Source organism: Gopherus evgoodei, chromosome 1 (assembly GCF_007399415.2).
Source record: "Gopherus evgoodei ecotype Sinaloan lineage chromosome 1, rGopEvg1_v1.p, whole genome shotgun sequence".
Lineage (NCBI taxonomy): Eukaryota > Metazoa > Chordata > Testudines > Testudinidae > Gopherus > Gopherus evgoodei.
This window is the reverse complement of record NC_044322.1, coordinates 211395671-211414291: the sequence shown is the minus strand read 5'-3', so window position 1 is coordinate 211414291 and position 18621 is coordinate 211395671. Positions and strand designations below refer to the sequence as shown.

The window sequence follows — 18621 nt, the reverse complement described above, 5'->3', positions numbered from 1 at the left end:
GAGGAAGCGACTTAAATGGAAATTGAAAGTCACAAGAGTGAAATGCCTGCAAGCTGCATGAAAACTTTTTCAAAAACACCATAATAGAGGCTCAGATTAAATGTATACTCCAAATAAAAGAAAAAAAAAAGCACAGCAAGAGGACCCAAAAAAATGCTAAACAGAGTAAATGAGGCTGTTAGAGGCAAAAAGGCGTCCTTTAAGAATTGGAAGTCAAATCCTACAGAGGAAAATAGAAAGTTGCATAAACTCTGGCAAGTCAAGTGTTGAAGTATTTATTTGGGAGCCCAAAAAAGAATTTGAAGGGCAACTAGCAAAAAAGACACAAACTAACAGGCAAACTGGTTGAAACTATAGTGAAGAACAGAATTATCAGACGCATAGTTGAACACAATTTGTTGGCGAAGATTCAACATAGCTTCTGTAAAGTGAAATCACGCCTCACCAAACTATTAGAATTCTCTCAAAGAGGTCAACAAACATGTGGATAAGGATGATACAGTGGCTATAGTGTACTTAAGACTGTCAAAAAGCCTTTGACAAATTCCCTTGCCAATGTCTCTTAACAAAGTAAGCAGTCTTGAGATAAGAGGGAAAGTCCTCTCAAAGATCACTAACTGATTAAAAAGACAGGAAACAAAGAGTAGGAATAAATGCTGTTTTCAATATAGAGAGAATAAACAGGGGGGTCCCCCGGGTATCTGTACTGGGATTAGTGCTGTTCAACAGAAAAAGGAGTAAACAGTGAGGCAGCAAAGTTTGCAGATGATCTAAAATTACTCAAGATAGGTAAGGCCAAAAGAGATTGCGAAAAGTTACAAAGGGATCTCACAAAACTGGGTGACTGAGCAACAAAATGATAGATGAAATTCAATGTTGATAAATGCAAAGTAATGCACATTGGAAAACATAATCTCAATTATACATACAAAATGGTCTAAACTGACTATTGCTAGGGTTGTCAATTGCAGTTAACTCAAGTGATTAACTCAAAACAAATTAACTTGATTAAAAATTATTCAAGATTAATTGCACTATTACATTTAAATTGGTATTCTATTGTTTAGTGTAAACATTGTTGATGTTTTTCTACATTTTTAAATATATTGATTTCAATTACAAGACAGAATACAAAGTATATAGTGCTCACTTTATATTTTTTTATTACAAATATTGGCACTGTAAAAAACAAAAGAAATGGTATTTTTCAATGGACTGTAGTGCAGTCTCTTTATTCTGAAAGTGTAACTTACAAACGTGGATTTTTATTTTTTTTTTTGGTTTCATAACTGCCCTCAAACTTTAGAGCCTACAAGTCCATTCAGTCCTACTTCTTGTTCCAGCCAATCGCTCAGACAAACAAGGTTGTTTACATTTATGGGAGATGATGCTGCCTGCTTCTTTATTTACATCACCTGAAAGTGAGAACAGGCACCTGAAAGTGAGAACAGCACATGGTACTTTTGTAGCCAGCATTGCAAGGTAAATAAGACGTTTTACGCTGGTTTATGTTTGCGTGCAGTTATGAGGGGAAAAAAAATCTACATTTGAAAGTTGCACTCTCTCTGCCTCCCTGCTACAGCCCCAGCGCCGGAGGACCTGTCGGCCCCCATGCAACCCCGAGATTGTAGGACATCTCAAGCCCCCCCTATCGCAGGCAGGACTGGAAGTGGGATCCAGGGACCACATTCATTCCCCAAAGGGGCCCACAAATATGTTTGGTGCTAAGCCCACAAAAGGTTAATCCGGCCTTGCTCATAAAGACCTCTTCTTTCCAGTTAAGGACAGCTACTTTCCAGCTGATGGCTGTTCATAAACTTAATTAGGATAAAGGTCTCTGCACCCCCAACAATGGCCCTGGGGCTGGAGCTCTCTGTGTCCCTTCTCCTGCCGCAGCCCTGGTACTATAGTCATTATGGGCCCCTTCCCAGGGTGGACCTGGCATGTTTATGAGACATATTTTCCTAATCCCAGGTAATTTAAATTGGGATAGTTCATCAGTAGACAGTTTTACCTGTGTTGGTGTTCACCATGAGTCCTCTCTGTCACCTTCCACTTCCAGAGCAGACAGACCACAAGTAAGGGAGGAGGAGGAAATATAGAGGGAGGAAGACTGCACTAATATCCTGTCTTGTCATCACTATCACAAACCGCTACTCTCCCAAAGCATAGGCTCCAGAACTCACATTCTTTAAAGCTGACAGGGAGCACCATCACCCTGGCAGCAAGAAAGCCCTTCGATGTTCTTCATCTAAGCACACTAATGAGCCATCACTGTGCAATCACCAAGCCCTGCATGTGACTCAGCAGCTGCTGAATCACCTGTCAACTGAGATTGCTTAGGATTTTGCTAGCAATTATTTATAAAATGATAACATGCTCTGCTGCCCAAGAGGAGCCTGCAAACAGTGAGAACTTGGTACCTGACACATGCACAGACCCCCTATCCTTAGTGACAGCTGCCTTTCTGCCACTACCAACTCAAGCTCTGCCTCTTTTCAACTGCCCTCCAACCCCGCTGTATCCCTTCCCTCTCTCATCTCTTCGCTGCAGTTGAAGATTATGCTCCTCTCAGGTTACCTGACCTGATGATCTTGGTGGCTGAGTAATTAGGCATTATATGGTACAGCTCAATAATAAAGAAGTTAAAATTGGTCTATCCCTGACCTCCTTCCTTCTCCTCCATGCTTGCAGAGTAAAAACCAAAAATAAACAAACTCATTCCCCCATTCTCTCCTGGCACTACCTTCCCCCATGCTTTTTTCCTGACTCAGGGCTGTATCTTGTCCTCAGCTTGGATACCAAATGCCCACCAATGTGAATAGGCTGTACACTGCAAATGGCAGAAGAAAGGCAGTGCTTGGATATCCATCTCCAACTCCTCTGTGAAAAGTAAGCCGATGCCATAAAATCAACCAGATGGGGCATCTTAACAGTTAACTCTCCACATCCCACATAAAAAAAGAAGTACTACACTGAGTAAACTTTTTAAAGTTTCCTCTTACTAACATTATTTATCTCCACTAGTTAGCATTGATAGGAGTCTTAGTGTAAATGGGCAATCAGCAGGGGCGGCTCTAGCTTTTTTGCCACCTCAAACCCGGCAGTCAGGCTGCCTTCAGTGGCTTGCCTGCGGAGGGTCCGCTGGTCCCGCAGCTTTGGCCTAACGGCCGCTGAATTGCTGCTGAATCCGCGGGACCGGTGGACCCCCCACAGGCAAGCTGCCGAAGGCTGCCACCCTCGCAGAGACTAGCAGGGCACCCCCCGTGGCTTGCCGTCCCAGGCATGCGCTTGGAGCGCTGGTGCCTGGAGCCGCCCCTGGCGATCAGTGTTCTTAACACTGTAGATTAGAGCTGATCTTAGCATGGCTACCGGACACTTACAAACACTGGCAGTGCATCTAGACTGGGCTCTCACCATTAATAACACAGTGCAGTTAAATTAGAGTTAGCTGCAGGAAAGCTTTGAAAAAATTCCCCAGTGAAACTCAACCAGCATTTGCAATGATGTAGACAGTCTGGGGAGTTTGACCTGAAATACGTGGTTTACAATTTAGTTACCTTATGGTCTGTCAGGAACTAAGCTATTTTCACAGGGAGACTGGCTAGCTGAAGGGGACCAGAATACAAAGACTGAACTTCCCCCTCACCTCAGTGGTGGTTTCTCCAGTAGTAAAATACTGTGGTACGAGGTGGCATGAGGGAATCTTCCTCGGCACTGCCTATACCATGCCTATTTTGGGGATAAACAGAGACTTCAGGGCTCATTTCATCAGCATGGAGTCAAAAGGGGAGAAAAAAGTAACTTATTCTCATATATGCTTATGTAGAACTCACTTTGTATGTCTTCCTTCTCTGTGTTCATTCCCATTTTATCTGTTCTCTATAGAAAATCAGTTTGTGCTTGATCCAAACTCTTGACTCTTTATACTTCAGTGGACACCCCCACCTACTCAAGTGCCAATTTCCCTGATTTCTTCTATGCCATCCCCTTCCACACCGTTCTTCCATCTTAATAAACCTGCTCAGCACATGACAATACGAGTTCCCCTCACGCACACTCACACTTCCCAAGAACTGCAGCCACCTGATGCAGAGATGTCAGCATGACATTGTCATTAAGGCAAGGAAAGATGCCTTGCAAGATATTTTTGCTTTGGGGAAGAAATATTGTCTTTGGAGAGAGTGAACGCTTGAAGGAGCCAGTGAAATGGCTTGGTTTATACCAACTACAGAGCTACAAAGTTCAGCCCCTCCTTTGAGTACCAACAAGCAGGGAGGCCAGGCAATCTTTCAATACAAAGTCAGGCTACTAAGGCAAACATGGTGACCTAGCATTTCCAATCCATGCTAGAAATGAAGTCGCTGCCCTTTCCAAGGAGATGACAACATGTGTTCCAAGTCACCTACCGAAGAGTTTTTCCAGTCATTCACTCATCAAAATGGGAAAGAGGTGAAGGAGGAATATAATTGGGCCCTTGGAAACTCCCCTTGGTAACCTGTCTAACAGTAATTTGCTTCACTTGACTGAACGTGGCATGGGAAATAGTTGTCAATGACAAATGTGTAAAGACAAAGCTGGCATTAACCCATAAAGATTAACTCCACTTTTCAAACAGCCCTGTTCATAAACCCAAATAGACCATACTCACTTTAATCCTTATTAAGCCTCCTATTCACAGTATTCCCAGATTAAAAGAAGATCCCTTAATAGTGAGTGGCAGAGGCGCGGGGGTGGGGGGAGGGTGACATGTGAGTTTAGTCTCTTAATGGAGTATGGCAGGAGCATAGGAGGTAGAATTCAGGTGATTGCTGAAACCTTAACTGAAATATTTAATGCATTTTAAGCACTTCATTTCTCAGATACAGATTATAATAAATGTAGATTTCTGCTGGAATAATCAACAACTTGCTTCTTTAGAGTAGGGATAATTCATGGCTTTCAATGCTTAGAGTCCATTTCTCTGAACATGAGGATAAAAAACAGGTATCAGACAATCTCCCACTTTCCTTACTAAAGGGTGAGAGTGAAAGCAAGAAACATCAGACCACCTATGATATTCTCATAGACTCATAGGTCAGAAGGGACCAATCTGATCATCTAGTCTGACCTCCTGCACAAGGCAGGCCACAGAACCCCACCCATCCAATTTTATAACAACCCCTAACCCAGGACAGAGTTATTGAAATCCTCAAAATTGGTTTGAAGACCTCAAGCTGCAGAGAAACCACCAGCAAGCGACCCGTGCCCCACGCTGCAGGGGAAGGCGAAAAACCTCCAGGGCCCCTGCCAATCCGCCCTGGAGGAAAATTCCTTCCCGACCCCAAATATGGCGATCAGCTAAACCCTGAGCATGTGGGCAAGACTCACCAGCCAGCACCCAAGAAGGAATTCTCTGCAGTAACTCAGTTCCCATTCCATCCAACATCTCCCCGCAGACCATTGAGCAGACCTATCTGGTGGTAATCCAAGATCAATTGCCCAAATTAACAATCCTATCATAACATCCCCTCCATATACTTATCAAGCTTTGTCTTAAAGCCAGGAAAGTTTTTTGCCCCCACTATTCTATTCTAGTGAAAGTGACACTGTCACTCCCATTAATGTCTCAGTTTTTGCAGGGGTTAGTGACATATTTTAAAAGGTTTCAGGCACAAATTTCCTTAAATAAGTAGACTGAAAGCAAAATATTTTGTAACAATAAAATGCTAAACAACCCCTAAAACTGGGCTGTGCCATGGTTGTTTTAAAGTGCGAGAAGTACAAAAAAGTTGCATATGTGAAACAAGAATGATTTTTCAAGACAATTTTACAGTTGAATGGGACTAAACTCTACTTTTGGATGAGCCAGCCAAGCTCAGCGTGGGTAAAAAATAGATTAAAACAACATTTTTAAAAAATCAGATTTTAAATTTAATACAGGTTTATTTTTTTAAAATAAACCAATTTAAAATTAAATTTGCAATTGACAAGCTACATTAATGCCTAACATTATAATCTATTAAAATCATTTAAATTAAACATAAAAAAATAATATTAAGCAGTACTTTTGCTGCCAAATTTTAAAGAAAACCAAACCACTGAACTGGTGGGAAGTCACTAGCTAAGCACCTTGAACCAGAGCTTGGTGAAGCGCTAGCCCAGTTTTTCATAGCAGTAGCCTCTTCTGTGGGTGCAGAAAGAATATTTTTTTCATTTCAGTTTATTCAACCAGTTCAGTTCAATCACTAATTCATTCAGAGTTAAGAAACTGATCAGGAGTTGAAAAAGTGGGAAAGCTTATTTTCCTTTTCCAATCTAAAAAAAACAAAAACGAAGTGCGAGAGGATGAGATCCACTAGTTCTAAAATCTTGAAGAAAACAGTGACCAGAAACCATCAGTTCAACTCACTAACTACAGATAATACTTCCTTTGTTTAATAAGTCAGTTTTAAATGCAAACATGTTTGATAAAAAAAAATTTGTGCGCCCAGCTTTTTAAGGTAGTTTTATTAAACAAAGAAATAAAATCATGTTTTTGTGCATTTGACTGAATTTGAATTTCCATCCAAATAGAGCTTGAGACAAAATAATCACTAATAATAATAATTAAAAAAAACAAACAATGTAATAAACAAGAAATGCATCAAAACATGAAAGTAAAATTTAAGAATCTGAATAAATGTAAGTTACACCGTTTAAATAAATGTGCTCAGGTATAATGCATTAGGGATGTAAACACCATTTAAAAAGTTAACCATTGAAACAACTGAAATATGCAGCTTGGGCCGATCTTGCCAGCTGCTGCAGCTGGGACTGGAGCCGATCTGCCAGCATGGCTGAGGCCTGCTCCAGCCAGCCCAGGGCCACTGGGACCGGCGCAGGGTTAACAGTTAAGGCAGGTTAACTGGTAAGACTATTGCTTACCAGTTAACTGGTTAAACTTTTACATCCCTATAATGCATCCTCCTGGTTAGTAAAAAGCAGCACCAAACTTTATTGTAAAGGCTATATTCAGCTGCAAAAAATCAACATGTAATGGTTTACCAACTAACAAGAATCAACAGGAAAACAACTAAAAAGTATAAATGCAAAACAAAACTGATTATTTAAATCAATGTTTCCTGCTTGCTGACTTAAAATCATAATTAAAATTGATGATTTAAATAGCTTTGATTTCAATCAATCCACCCTGCCCAGGCTGTCCCTTAAGTCATTGTAAATCAAGGGTGCATGTGAAGGAAGACGCTGGCTGTAGGCCTTTATTTATTCAAATTCATTAATTGTGCTTATTTCAGGCTCTCGGCACCCTATAACATTTCTATGAAGACATATTTTAAATAAAGCATGTCAGAGCTGAACACCCAAACAAGGACGAAACCCATAGTTTCAAAAGAAACAAGTCTTCCCTCCTCTACCCTCCAAAAAATACTGACCTCAAATGTCTGCTCTCATAATCATCTCTCTGTCAGCAAAAGCCTAGTGGGGAGGGGAAGTCTCTTGTGACATGTCCAAAAGTCACAAATATAGGTTGTTGTGGAAGAAGGAGGGAACGAAGTTCCAGGGACAAGAATCCCTCACCTAAAGTATCCTGCCACCAGCCCCCCTCCCATTTGAATCAACATATCTGCAGAGAAAGTGTGGGTCACTTGTCAGGTTTATCTGGGTATAGCTCATTTAATCATTTCCCTGTCCTTGGAGGGCCTCAAGGTGCACCTCAGTCTCTCCTATTCCCTGCCTGTACCACATAATAGTCTAATAGTCTTCTGTGGACCCCATTTACTTGAGTGTCTTTTCTATTATTGGGTTTAGCGTGCTGGTGGCCTGTAATATACAGGAGGATAGACAAGCTGGTCTAGCGGTCTCTTCTGGCCTTCAACTCTATGGATGTCTACACCCATGGCAGGCCTGGGCTTGGGCTACAAGGCTGCAAACCTGCGTTGTAGACGTTTGGGCTCAAACTGGAACCTGGGCTCTGGAACCCGCACCCTCACCCAGCTATGGCAGCCCACAAGGGGGGAGGGTTCTGGAGCCCAGGCTCCAGCCCGAGCCTGGATGGCTATACAGCAGTGTTATACCCTGTAGCCCCAGCCAATGTCAGCTAACGCACGCCAGCCACGGGTTTTTGCTTGCTGTATTGACATACCCTATGGCAGGGGGGTCTTAAATGTTTCCTGGTGGGCCCACCTTTGAAAATATTTTTGGGAGGGGTCGTCACATCCTTAAATGACAACCCCCCCAGGCCACCCTTACTTTTACACTGCTGCTGGCAGTGGTAGTGTGTTCAGAGCTAGGCTTCCAGCCAGCAGCCATCACTCTCCAACTGCCCAACTCTGAAGAGAGCGCAGAAGAAAGAGTGGCAACACCGCAACCTACAATAGCCTTGTTAACCCTTTCTGGGTCGGGACCCCCAGTTTGAGAAACACTGCCCTATGATTATCACAGAGCATAGGTGAAAGACATTTTCTCTCCAGACCATGTTCAGTTCTGCAGAATTCTGTGCTAGGTACAGTTTCAAAAAGCTTTTAAAGTACAGCCTCACGTAGTGCTTACATTTTAAATACAGTAGCTTAAACTTAGAGCTGACAAATGTCCAAATAAACACAGCCTTTCTAAAGGAATGCAAGTACAGATAAATGCACGTGGCGATCACTGGTACTTCAATATGCAGTAGCAACTAGGGATCCAACAAGATTCCCTAGATTATACATACTGAAAATGATGGACATAATTTAGCAAGAAGGGCCAGCAGATTTTTCACTATTTCCTTTAACTATTACCCCTCATCTAGCAAATACACTTTTGTGTAGGCTGAACCTCACTCACTTAACCCTCCTCCATGCCCCAAACTGACATCCCTGAGAGATGTAGTTAAGCCAACCAACATCCAATTATAGACACCACTAGGTCAATGAAAGTATTTTTCTGTCTGCCAGCTACTGCCTTGTGGGGGGATTCCTTCCATTGCTGTAGTAAGTGCCTCTGTAGTGCAGACATAGTCTTAGATGAATTATTTCAATGCAACAGCAGTCAGAAATATAAAGCTCAGACATAAGCATACAGAATACACTGCAACCCACAATCTTCCTCACTAACCCCCATTCCAATAAAATGGTTAACAAAAGGACTAAATAAAATTCTGCAGAACAGCACCTTTGTAGTAGACAGGCAGGTGTCCTGTATCTCTGTCAGAGAAGACCCAGAGAGTAAGAAATAATATCACTGAAGGGAGACCTATTCAACCCCCACTACAGTCTGCAAGTTAGTTGACAATACTGAAGGCAGATGACAGACCTAAAAATAATCAAGGACATTTGATATTCCACCACCACCAACGCAACTTTCATTTTATACTAAGTCCTAAAACCAAACTGATTATAGGCAGGAACACGAAGAATCTACGTGCAGCTGGAGTTATTTTGCCACAGCCTTCTCAATCTTGCCTCAAATATATGTGATTTGAGATAGAGCAATAGTCAGAGAGCATATCAGTATCAAGAGAACTCATTGAGGGTCTAATGAATTTCTTCTTTAAGAGAAGCTGGCACCTTGCTCTCCTGCCACAAATAACTATCAATTCTAGTAATGGTCCCCAGCTTCTTGCTGGCTGTAACTTACTCAAAGGACATGGATCCAACTCACAGGTGTTAGCACATGCATCCCCAGTACCTCCAAAGCCCCAACAGCCATCACAGACTAAAATTCAAGTGAGCAAGACTCTGCATGTGTACACTTGAGAACTGGGAGTGGAAGTAGTAAGCTAAGCCTGAATTCATTATACATGCAAAGAAATTTGAAGACATTTCATGACAAGCATGAAGGACACTGAACTCTTTTGTAATAATATATGAATACTGTATGCAAACCTAATTATTGGGGATGTTTACATATAAATCTGTTGATTTAATAATGGGGGCTATTGGGAAAAACAAGCAAGCAAGAAAACAATAGCTGCAGATAGGTCATTGCTTGGTAATGCTTGGTAAGCAGGTTAAGAAATAATGCTGGACAGGAAGAGACATGGGAACACAAGATCAAAAGCATTCTAGAAGTTTAAAAAGGGACTCAAAAGAGAGGGAGGCAATTGTTAGTGTGCTGTTCCAGGAAACCAGGCTGATACAAACACCCACTGGAGTATCTGAAGTTAGGCCTGCCTAGGTTATCTTCAGGAGATGGTAAGCCTTTGGTATGATAGACATGCTTGTAGACGGTTTTAAAATCCCCCTTTGCTCTAAATGCTTTGTTTATTCTCACAGTAAGAACAATTTTGTTTAAAAAGACTGTCTGGTCACTATATATACACCATTGGTCACAGATGCCCAAAGGGAAGACCACAGATGCCTAACCCAGTAGGACCTGTTGGGTAGGCCTAGTGGATACACAGGGTGCTGCAGTCCAGGACCTAATCTAAGAGTGGGAGAATTGTGGAATTCTCCCCCAGGTGAAGTGAAGACATGAGATCTAGCACTCAGAGAGACCTGAAGGGGAGAGATGCACAGCTAGTCCATTAACCACCATAGCAAAGAACTGTCACTGGGTGCAAAGAGCCCAGAATAGTCAGCATGTAAACCAGATGGAATAGTTCCACCGCCCAGGACTTTGCCGAAGCTATGAAGAAACCAATGAAACTTTTTTTCACCTTATACACAACTACAACAAATATTTCAAGAACTCTTTGCCAAAAAGAATTTCTACCAGTGATGCCTGATCCATCTTCCTTCCCACTCTACTTGACTAACATGGTGAGGATCACAGCATTTAGAAGCCAAAAACTTGGGAAAACAATCTGTCAGCAAGATCTGTAACCTTAAAAGAAATATATTTATTTTAAAAGTCAAGTGGCCATTTTTATCTTCAACTTTTATTTGGTTACTACACCTGTAACTTCTCATTTATTTTAGTCTATCTCACTGATGTTGATAAAATACTAGAGTTAAACGGATTCCTTTAGTGACTTTCACCTAGGGGTCTCATTCATTAAGCCTCATGATGCTCATATGAGGGAACAGAAGGGGAAAATTGAGGCAAAAAGATGAAATGACTTGTCCAGTCACGGGGCGAGACACTGAGAGAAAGGGAAAAGAACCCAAAGTCCCAAGTCCATTTTTCTGCTAACCACTAGATTTCAGTCTCCGCTTATAAACTTATGACTGACTCACTATATGACTCACAGTTTATTTTAATCCTCTCCTCATCTTCCACAACCTGCCTTCTGCATCTGTTATACTCATATTTTAGGTTTGTCTAACACAGATCAAAAACCCAGAGGCCAGAGAAAGTGTCCTTTTAAAAGTCTTTGACAACTGCCATGCCAAGTTATGGCATTACACAGATAACAATACACACTCCCTCTGTGATCCAGGTTGTCCAGTATCCTACTTGTGCAGCCATGCAGGAGTCCCAGATTTGACTGCTAGCTTCTTGCTCAGCAAACCTGGTGAGGTTTAGCATTAAGTCTTCCAGTGGAAGAAAAATTGGAGCTGATGTGACCATTTTTCAATTCTTCTTCACAAGGAAGAGTAAAAGAAGGGAAAATAAGCTGATTCTACAGAACTGCAGTGGGGAAAATTCCATTAATAGAAATGTCTAATTAGGATATGTAACATCAATATATTACCCTCAAGCGCAAATCTCCACCAGCTGCCTGTCTATTTCAGAACCAGCTAAATGACCATCCTTCCTAATCTCTACACCTAGGCAGACCTAACTTCAGATACTCCAGTGGGTGTTTGTATCAGCCTGATTTTCTCCACCATGAGCTATGGATCCTTCTTCTTGTTTCTACCATACAAAAACTGCCTCTACATCAGATTAGTTTCAAATCTTATAGCTTCTCTCTGATACTTCCTGGAGCATTCCAAATCCCACTCCCTGGAGGCTCCAGCAAACCCTGTGCTCAGTCTCTTCAAAATGTGATCACTGCACCTCCTTTCTCCTACTTTGCCTTAGATACTGTGTGAGATGAATTGACATGCTCTTTTGTATTTATGTTTACTAGAGGACTCCTCTCAACCGAAGTGTAAATTAGAGGGGGGGAAATAATAGATTAAAGTGAAAACAGATCAATTTCTTTTAAGTCTCCCATCTCATATATAAAAGCAATTGGTCATGTAATTAAGTTAATGGTGTGTGATTTTAGAAGAAATAAAAGGGGATATTTTCACTGCAGTAAGTAAAGAGCCTGTGGAATTTGCTGAAGAAGGTGGTTAGAGTCCAATATGGTGACTGGAATTAAGAAACACCTGACTATTTTGCAATTAACATTTGGAACCAGAGGCAGTAAAATGACACAAAGGTAATGAAGTCCCATTTCAGGGCATAAACTGAACACTTCAGGGTCAGAATGTAATTCTTTCAACCCTGTGTAACAGTAATGCTCAGCACATACGCAGCACCTTCCATTCCACAGATCTCAAAACATTCATCAATGATGGAGAAACATTACACCATTTTGCACATATGGATACAAGCAGAGAGAGAGAGAGAGAGAGAGAGAGAGAGAGAGAGAGATTTGCTCAAGGCCACATTGAGTTAGTAGCAGAAACAAGAAACAGAACCCAGGCATTCATATTCTTATTTTGGTATTCTACTCCTTGCAACACTGTACAACTGACCAGCTTGCATGACTGGGATTGCTTGTTTCTCATGCAGCAAATATTGGTAGCCACTGAGCACAGGTTACCAGACTAACAAGACCAGTAGTTTGACATAGGATATATATATGTTCCTAAGGATTATATAACTGCATAGGAATCCAGGAGTACCTACAATTACACTATTACTGTAGTAGATGCCCGCAGAAGAATCTAATCCTCTTTCACCAGAAGTATAACTTGTGGGACCACAATGGAATAAATTAATTACTTCCAATGAAGCTAACAAGCTGGTGGGTCCATTTGAGTAATATGTTTCTCATACAAATCTCAGAATCCTTTCTAAAAACTCATATGATTTCACCATCACAGTCCAAAGGGCTTAATACGTTCTCCTTGCACAGCTTCTGACAAGCAGGGAGATAATGTCTGTTTTTCATGTCTCAGACGCAACTGGACCTAGAATGTTTTATTTGTACTGGGCACCACATTACCAGAAAGAAACTGACAAACTGATGGGATGCCAGAAAAAAGGAACAAAAGTGATCAAGAGACTAAATGGACTGACATTTATTGTGTGAGAAATGATTTGACTCTTCTAATATTTAGTATAGCTAATCAACAACTAAGTGGAGGAACAAGAGTTTATGAACAGTGGGCGTAAACACAAAGAAGAGAGAGAAAATTAAGGTGGTTGAAAAGATGTGCTATCAGTCTTAATTTCATGTCATTATTTCTATCAGGGAGACTGTACCAACCACAAGAACTATTTAGAGAGAGTGGTCTAGGCACAGTTTCCCAAGGAAGTTGGGAGGGTAAGTCCTGTTATCTGGAATCCCAGACATGCATTTTTGCAGCAACATCATACTGCAAACTTATGCCTCCTTTGCTTTCTATCACTGCCTCTTGGTCTTTTATGGGATTCATTCCCCCTATTGTGTATTGCTTCTGATTATACCCCGCTCTCCACATCCCACCCCACTATATTAGCTGTATTTTTCCTAAACGCAATCTCCGAGTTTTCAGTCCATGATTCTAGTCGCCCAGCCTAGATCCCCTTGTATAATTTCTCTATCCCCCCTATGCCTTCCCTCCCGTCCCACTGCTTTTTACATGTCTGATGTTGCAGTTTCGTTTATTTTTAAAAGAAAACGCCTAAATTTTGTATCTGGAACTTCTCTACAACAGGAAGATGTAACCAGAGACTAGGAAAGGATCTGGCATGAAAGCGAACAGTCCCCCACGCAAAACGTTCATGAGCTGGGGGATCCTGATGCAAGGTAGAGTTCACGGCCCAGCAGGCGCGTGCAGAACTGATCGCTGGGCCGGATGATGAGCGCAGCGAGGACCCTGGGCCGAAGCCCGCTCCCCGCAGAGCGCCCGGCCAGCCCGGCGCAAACCACGCGGCGCGTCAGCCCGAGGCCGCCCCGGCGCCGTTTAACCCCCTTCCCCGCGCGCGCGCCGCGGTGCGGCTCTAACAGCCGGAGCACGAGGCAGCCCCGCTCCCCCAGCGGCTCGGTCCGGGCGCGGGCACCGCCGCCCGGAACCAACCGTCAGCGTCGGGGCCGTGAGCGGGAACCCAAGATCTCGGCGCAAGCCGACCCGCGTGCCCAGGAGAAGCGCGCGAGGAGCAGCAGCCGCTGCCCGGGCACGGGACTGACCTGCCGGCCGCTCCGGGCTGGCTCCGTCTCCAGGCGGCGCTTTCAGAAACGCCGTCATCTGACGTCATAATACACAGTCCTCGGCGCACACCTATGGAATCACTCCGCCGGCCTACCCGGCGGCGCATCCCTGTGACACACACACGAGGTAACGCACCCTCGCCGGGCGCGAGGAGATCTGCTCCAATCCAGCCGGAGAGGGGGCGGGAGCCGCCACACATCCCCGGCTGCGACGGGGATTGAGAGGGCAGCGCACCAATCGCTCTCTGAAGCGGAGCACTAGGCCCGTCCTAACGCACATGTGCCAATCAAAAGCCAATACGGTAATATAGTGGGGCGCGGAAGGGAGAGGCCACCCAATTGGTTGAGTGAATGGTCCTAGAGGGGTTATGATTGGCTGCGCCGGGAAGGGGCGGTGCCGTGTGAGGCTCTGTTGCTGGGCAGGGTAAAATGGCTGCGTTGGACAGGGTGAAGGTGCTGGTGCTGGGGGACTCAGGTGAGTGACTCCGTGAGGGCCCTGCCCACCCCTCCCCCTTCCCGTCGGCCCCGCCCTCCCCTCTACGCCGCGCCAGCCCCTGCCTCGTGCCCTGGGAGCCCCCGCACGCGCCTTTGCGCAGCGCTAGCGCGCGGGCAGCTCTTGCGCGTGTCCTACAGAGACACCTGGGGCCGAGGCGGCGCCCAGGGCGACCCCACCGGCTCCCTTGCCGGGAGCAGGGCCGGCGCTACCATTTAGGCAGCCTAGGCAATCGCCTAGGGCGCCAGAATAAATGGCGGGCGCCGTTTTGCCGGAGGGGGCGGCAGGCGGCTCCGGTGGAGCTGCCGCAGTGGTGCCTGCGGGCGGTCGGCTGCTCGCACGGCTCCGGTGGACCGCCCACAGGCGTGACTGCGGCACTCCACCGGAACCGCGGAGCACCGGACCCTCCGCAGGCACCACTGCGGCAGCTCCACCGGAGCCGTGGGACTAGCGCGTGGGGTGGCGAAATTCCTGTCCGCCTAGGGCGCTCAAACCCCTAGCGCCGGTTCTGGCCGGGAGGCGCTGCATAGAGCTCCCCTCTGAGCTGTGGCTGTGCATGAGAAAGCCGGAATCCAGTTTCTAGTGTGAATGTTAAGCAGTTTTCCAGAGCCTCGGATCAGCGGAAGGGCTCAGCCCTGGCGCTGACTGGTTCTTCTTTGGGGCTGGAAGGGAAACGGGGCAATTCCAGCCCCAGAGGAGACTTCCCGTAAAAGTGAAAAGGGGCTGAGAATTGGGCTGGACAGTGGAAACTCCTTCGGCCTTGCCGTGGTGTCTGCCCTGATATTTCCTCATCTTAGCCTTCAGAACAGCCCCCTTGTTCTTCCCACCCTTCACTAAATTCATGCGTGCCCAGATTGGCTTTTTCTTAGTGCATCCTTTGACTGAGCTCATGATCTCCAGAAGAATCCTATTAGTTTCAAGCTCTCTCTATGGAAGGGTGCAGTGATTGCGTAGCTGTATCAGGTGTGTCCTGATACCATAGTTTAACTTCTTATGGTAGGAAGGTACAAGTCAAGACTTGAGTGGGAAGCCAGGTCTAATGGGATTGAGTAGCAAATGAGAATTACTGTAAGAAGCAAAATCCTATCATTCTGGTTTTTCCAAAGGTTCCACTATGTATATTGTTACATAGTCATATAAGACCAGATGCAGGCCATTAGACTATCTGGAATGGTTTAATGACTGTCAAGAAAATACACCTCTACACCAATATAACACGACCTGCTATAACCCGAATTCGGATTTAACACAGTAAAGTCACACGCCAGGGGAGCGGGGCTGCACACGCTGGTGGATCAAAGCAAGGTCGATATAACAAAGTTTTACCTATAACACGGTAAGATTTTTTTCTCCTGAGGACAGCCTTATATCAGAGCAGAGGTGTATTTAAATTAAAAAATATATAATTCTTTGAGTCAGAGGAGGACAAACCTTTCCAAGCAAAAGAAACCTAAACAAACCAACAAAAACTGTGGGAACAACCAGAGGATGGGGACGTAGACAGCCACTATTGAGTACAAAAGTAACTAATTATGCTTTTAGTTTTATACATTCCATAGTCATCCAGTTTTTGCTTAAACATATCTTTTCACTATCTTTGATTGAAAATCCATTCCATCTGTTCACCACTCCCTTATAAAATTCTGTTTGTCTTGTCTTGTTCTGGTCTGTCCAGAAATTTCAAGTAGATTGTTAAGCTATGGCCTATATTAAGTTATCAGATATCATGAATGATGAGCATGGTTTAAATTCTTAGATGTAAGCTTAATTTTATAATAACTTAGTTTAATGCATTAATCATGTCCCTTCATTGTCCTCACCCAGTGTTACTACTCACTGCTATTTAACACCCACTAATCCTTTATCATTTTAGTTGCCTAATGCTACACACTCTCCAATTCAGTTAGATCTTCCTTCAAATAGGGAGCACTAGATACTATGGTTCAAATGGGACGTACCCATTTCTATATAAGCAATAGCACAATATTCTCAGATTTATGTATTCCCCTTGACAAAAGCCCGTGTGCTATTGTCCTTCATTTTACAAACCTCAGTATTTATAGGGTATGTCTACAGTGGGAGCTGGAGGTATAATTTCCAGTTCAGGTACTTGTGAGAGCTCTGGTGGAGCTTGTGTGCTAAAAATAGCATTGTAGCTGAGGCTGTACAGGCAGCAGAATGGGCTCGCCACCCTGGTTACATATCTAGAGCTTCAGACAGGTTTGTGCTTGAGGCAACTAGTGGATCCCACAGCCCATGCAGCCACAGTTAAACAGCTATTTTTAGTGCACTATCTCAATCAGCTAGCACATGTACGTCTGCCTGAGCTGGAAATTTCACCTTCCACTCCAATGTAGAGATACCCATGGTGTTCCTATCACCAATATTTTTTTACTGATGCTGCACTTAGGTGATCATAGATTTAAATGTGTCTAACAATACAACTAGGCCACTATCCTTTGCTCTAGTAATTAGTTCATTGCCATTTAAGCTATACTTAGCATGAATGCTATTTCTACCCAAGTGCATCGTTTTACACTAAGATGTGTTATATTTAGAATTCCACTGCTGAGCCTTTTTGCCTGATTTACCAAGATTATTCCAGCTCATTCAATTGACCTAAGATTATGCTATCATCACTCTTTGAGTCTTAACCATGCTCCTATTATGGTATCACTGGTAAATGTAAAGATCATGCATTGCCAACTATGGAGCTTCTATTTATGTTTGTTTTTCAGGTGTTGGGAAGTCTTCACTTGTTCATCTGTTGTGCCAGAACCAGGTGTTGGGAAACCCATCTTGGACAGTGGGCTGCTCAGTGGATGTCCGAGTAGGTGAAACTTTCTAAACTTGTAGTGTGTACTGCATCTGTCCTTCAAAAGTTAGAAGAAATGAACCGTCTAATCTTGACACTGTGGGCAGTTCTCTCTGGAGTCACAGGTTCATATCTCAGCAGGATACTTCCAAGGCCTTTAAATTAAGTTTACTGTGAGTTGGTCTTTCAAATGATATCTTAAATATTTATGCTTAAGTCTTGTCTATTTTGTATGGACATTAAAGGGTCTCATGGCATTTTCTTAATGAAAGAGGTTTACCTGGTGTCTTTGGTTAAAATTTCCTCTTCTCTCACTTACCTATAATGAACTAACAGCTGCCCTCCACATCCTAGGTAGTTGCATTTCAGTGATGATGTATGTAAATTGTTTAACACTTTGGGACAAAAGGTGGTAAAGAAAGGTAAGATATTCTCATTATACACTGAGCATTTTTGCTCCCAAAAATTAGGCTTTACAAAGGTACATCTAAAGAATCCTAGATATGTGTCCTTTATAGAAGCATCATATTATAGTGAATATAACTGTATTATTATTACCGTTCATTGAGTGGTGAACTCAGTATCAGGAGGTGAATACATTAAATTAAACTAAACTCTTCAAAATTCCCTGGAAATCAATTGCCACATATAGCTTAATTCCACACTCATGCTGCCAGCCAAACATATAAAAGAAAAGGATTTAATTTCATTTGTTTATATCATGTAAGAATGTTTTGCTCATGTCATTAAAGAGCAGGATGTCTGTGAAATGCTGCCTTTTTTACAGGCTGCTGACAGCAGAAGCTAATGGCTTGGGGAATCTAGAAATTTATGAGGAAGTTTTCAGTGATGAGCAACCATCCACATGGTGTGGTGAAAAACATCCCCTCCTAAGCCTATTGTAAATTTCATTCTTTCCAAGGTGTCATGCTTTGCCTGAGGCTAATGATGATACTGTCTTAATGTCTGAACAGCATCTTTCATTCCAAAGGATCCCAATGCACATTTCCAACTTTTGGGGAAAAGAAATGTGGCATTCGTTTTTAATAGTGCAGAGCA

At 43.4% G+C, this 18621-nt stretch overlaps 2 protein-coding genes across 5 annotated transcripts in view; one reads left to right on the top strand and one right to left on the bottom strand.

The window, feature by feature from the left end:
- GTF2E1 (general transcription factor IIE subunit 1) overlaps positions 1 to 14552 on the bottom strand; it is a 115224-nt gene extending 100672 nt beyond the window's left edge. The window contains exon 1 of one of the 3 annotated variants that reach the window (XM_030534258.1): positions 14234 to 14552. The gene's annotated coding sequence lies outside the window, so the exon portion shown is untranslated. Of the gene's footprint in view, positions 1 to 3649; positions 3721 to 14233 lie in introns of those variants that run through there. The other 2 variants (XM_030534268.1, XM_030534276.1) reach the window with 2 other exon arrangements.
- Positions 14553 to 14619: 67 nt separating this feature from the next.
- RABL3 (RAB, member of RAS oncogene family like 3) overlaps positions 14620 to 18621 on the top strand; it is a 44048-nt gene continuing 40046 nt past the window's right edge. Inside the window, exons 1-2 of one of the 2 annotated variants that reach the window (XM_030534316.1) lie at positions 14620 to 14729; positions 17486 to 17577. In XM_030534316.1, the coding sequence (XP_030390176.1) occupies positions 14684 to 14729; positions 17486 to 17577 (138 nt within the window). In that variant the 5' untranslated portion in view covers positions 14620 to 14683. The remainder of the gene's footprint in view (positions 14730 to 17485; positions 17578 to 18621) is intronic. The other variant, XM_030534306.1, reaches the window with a different exon arrangement.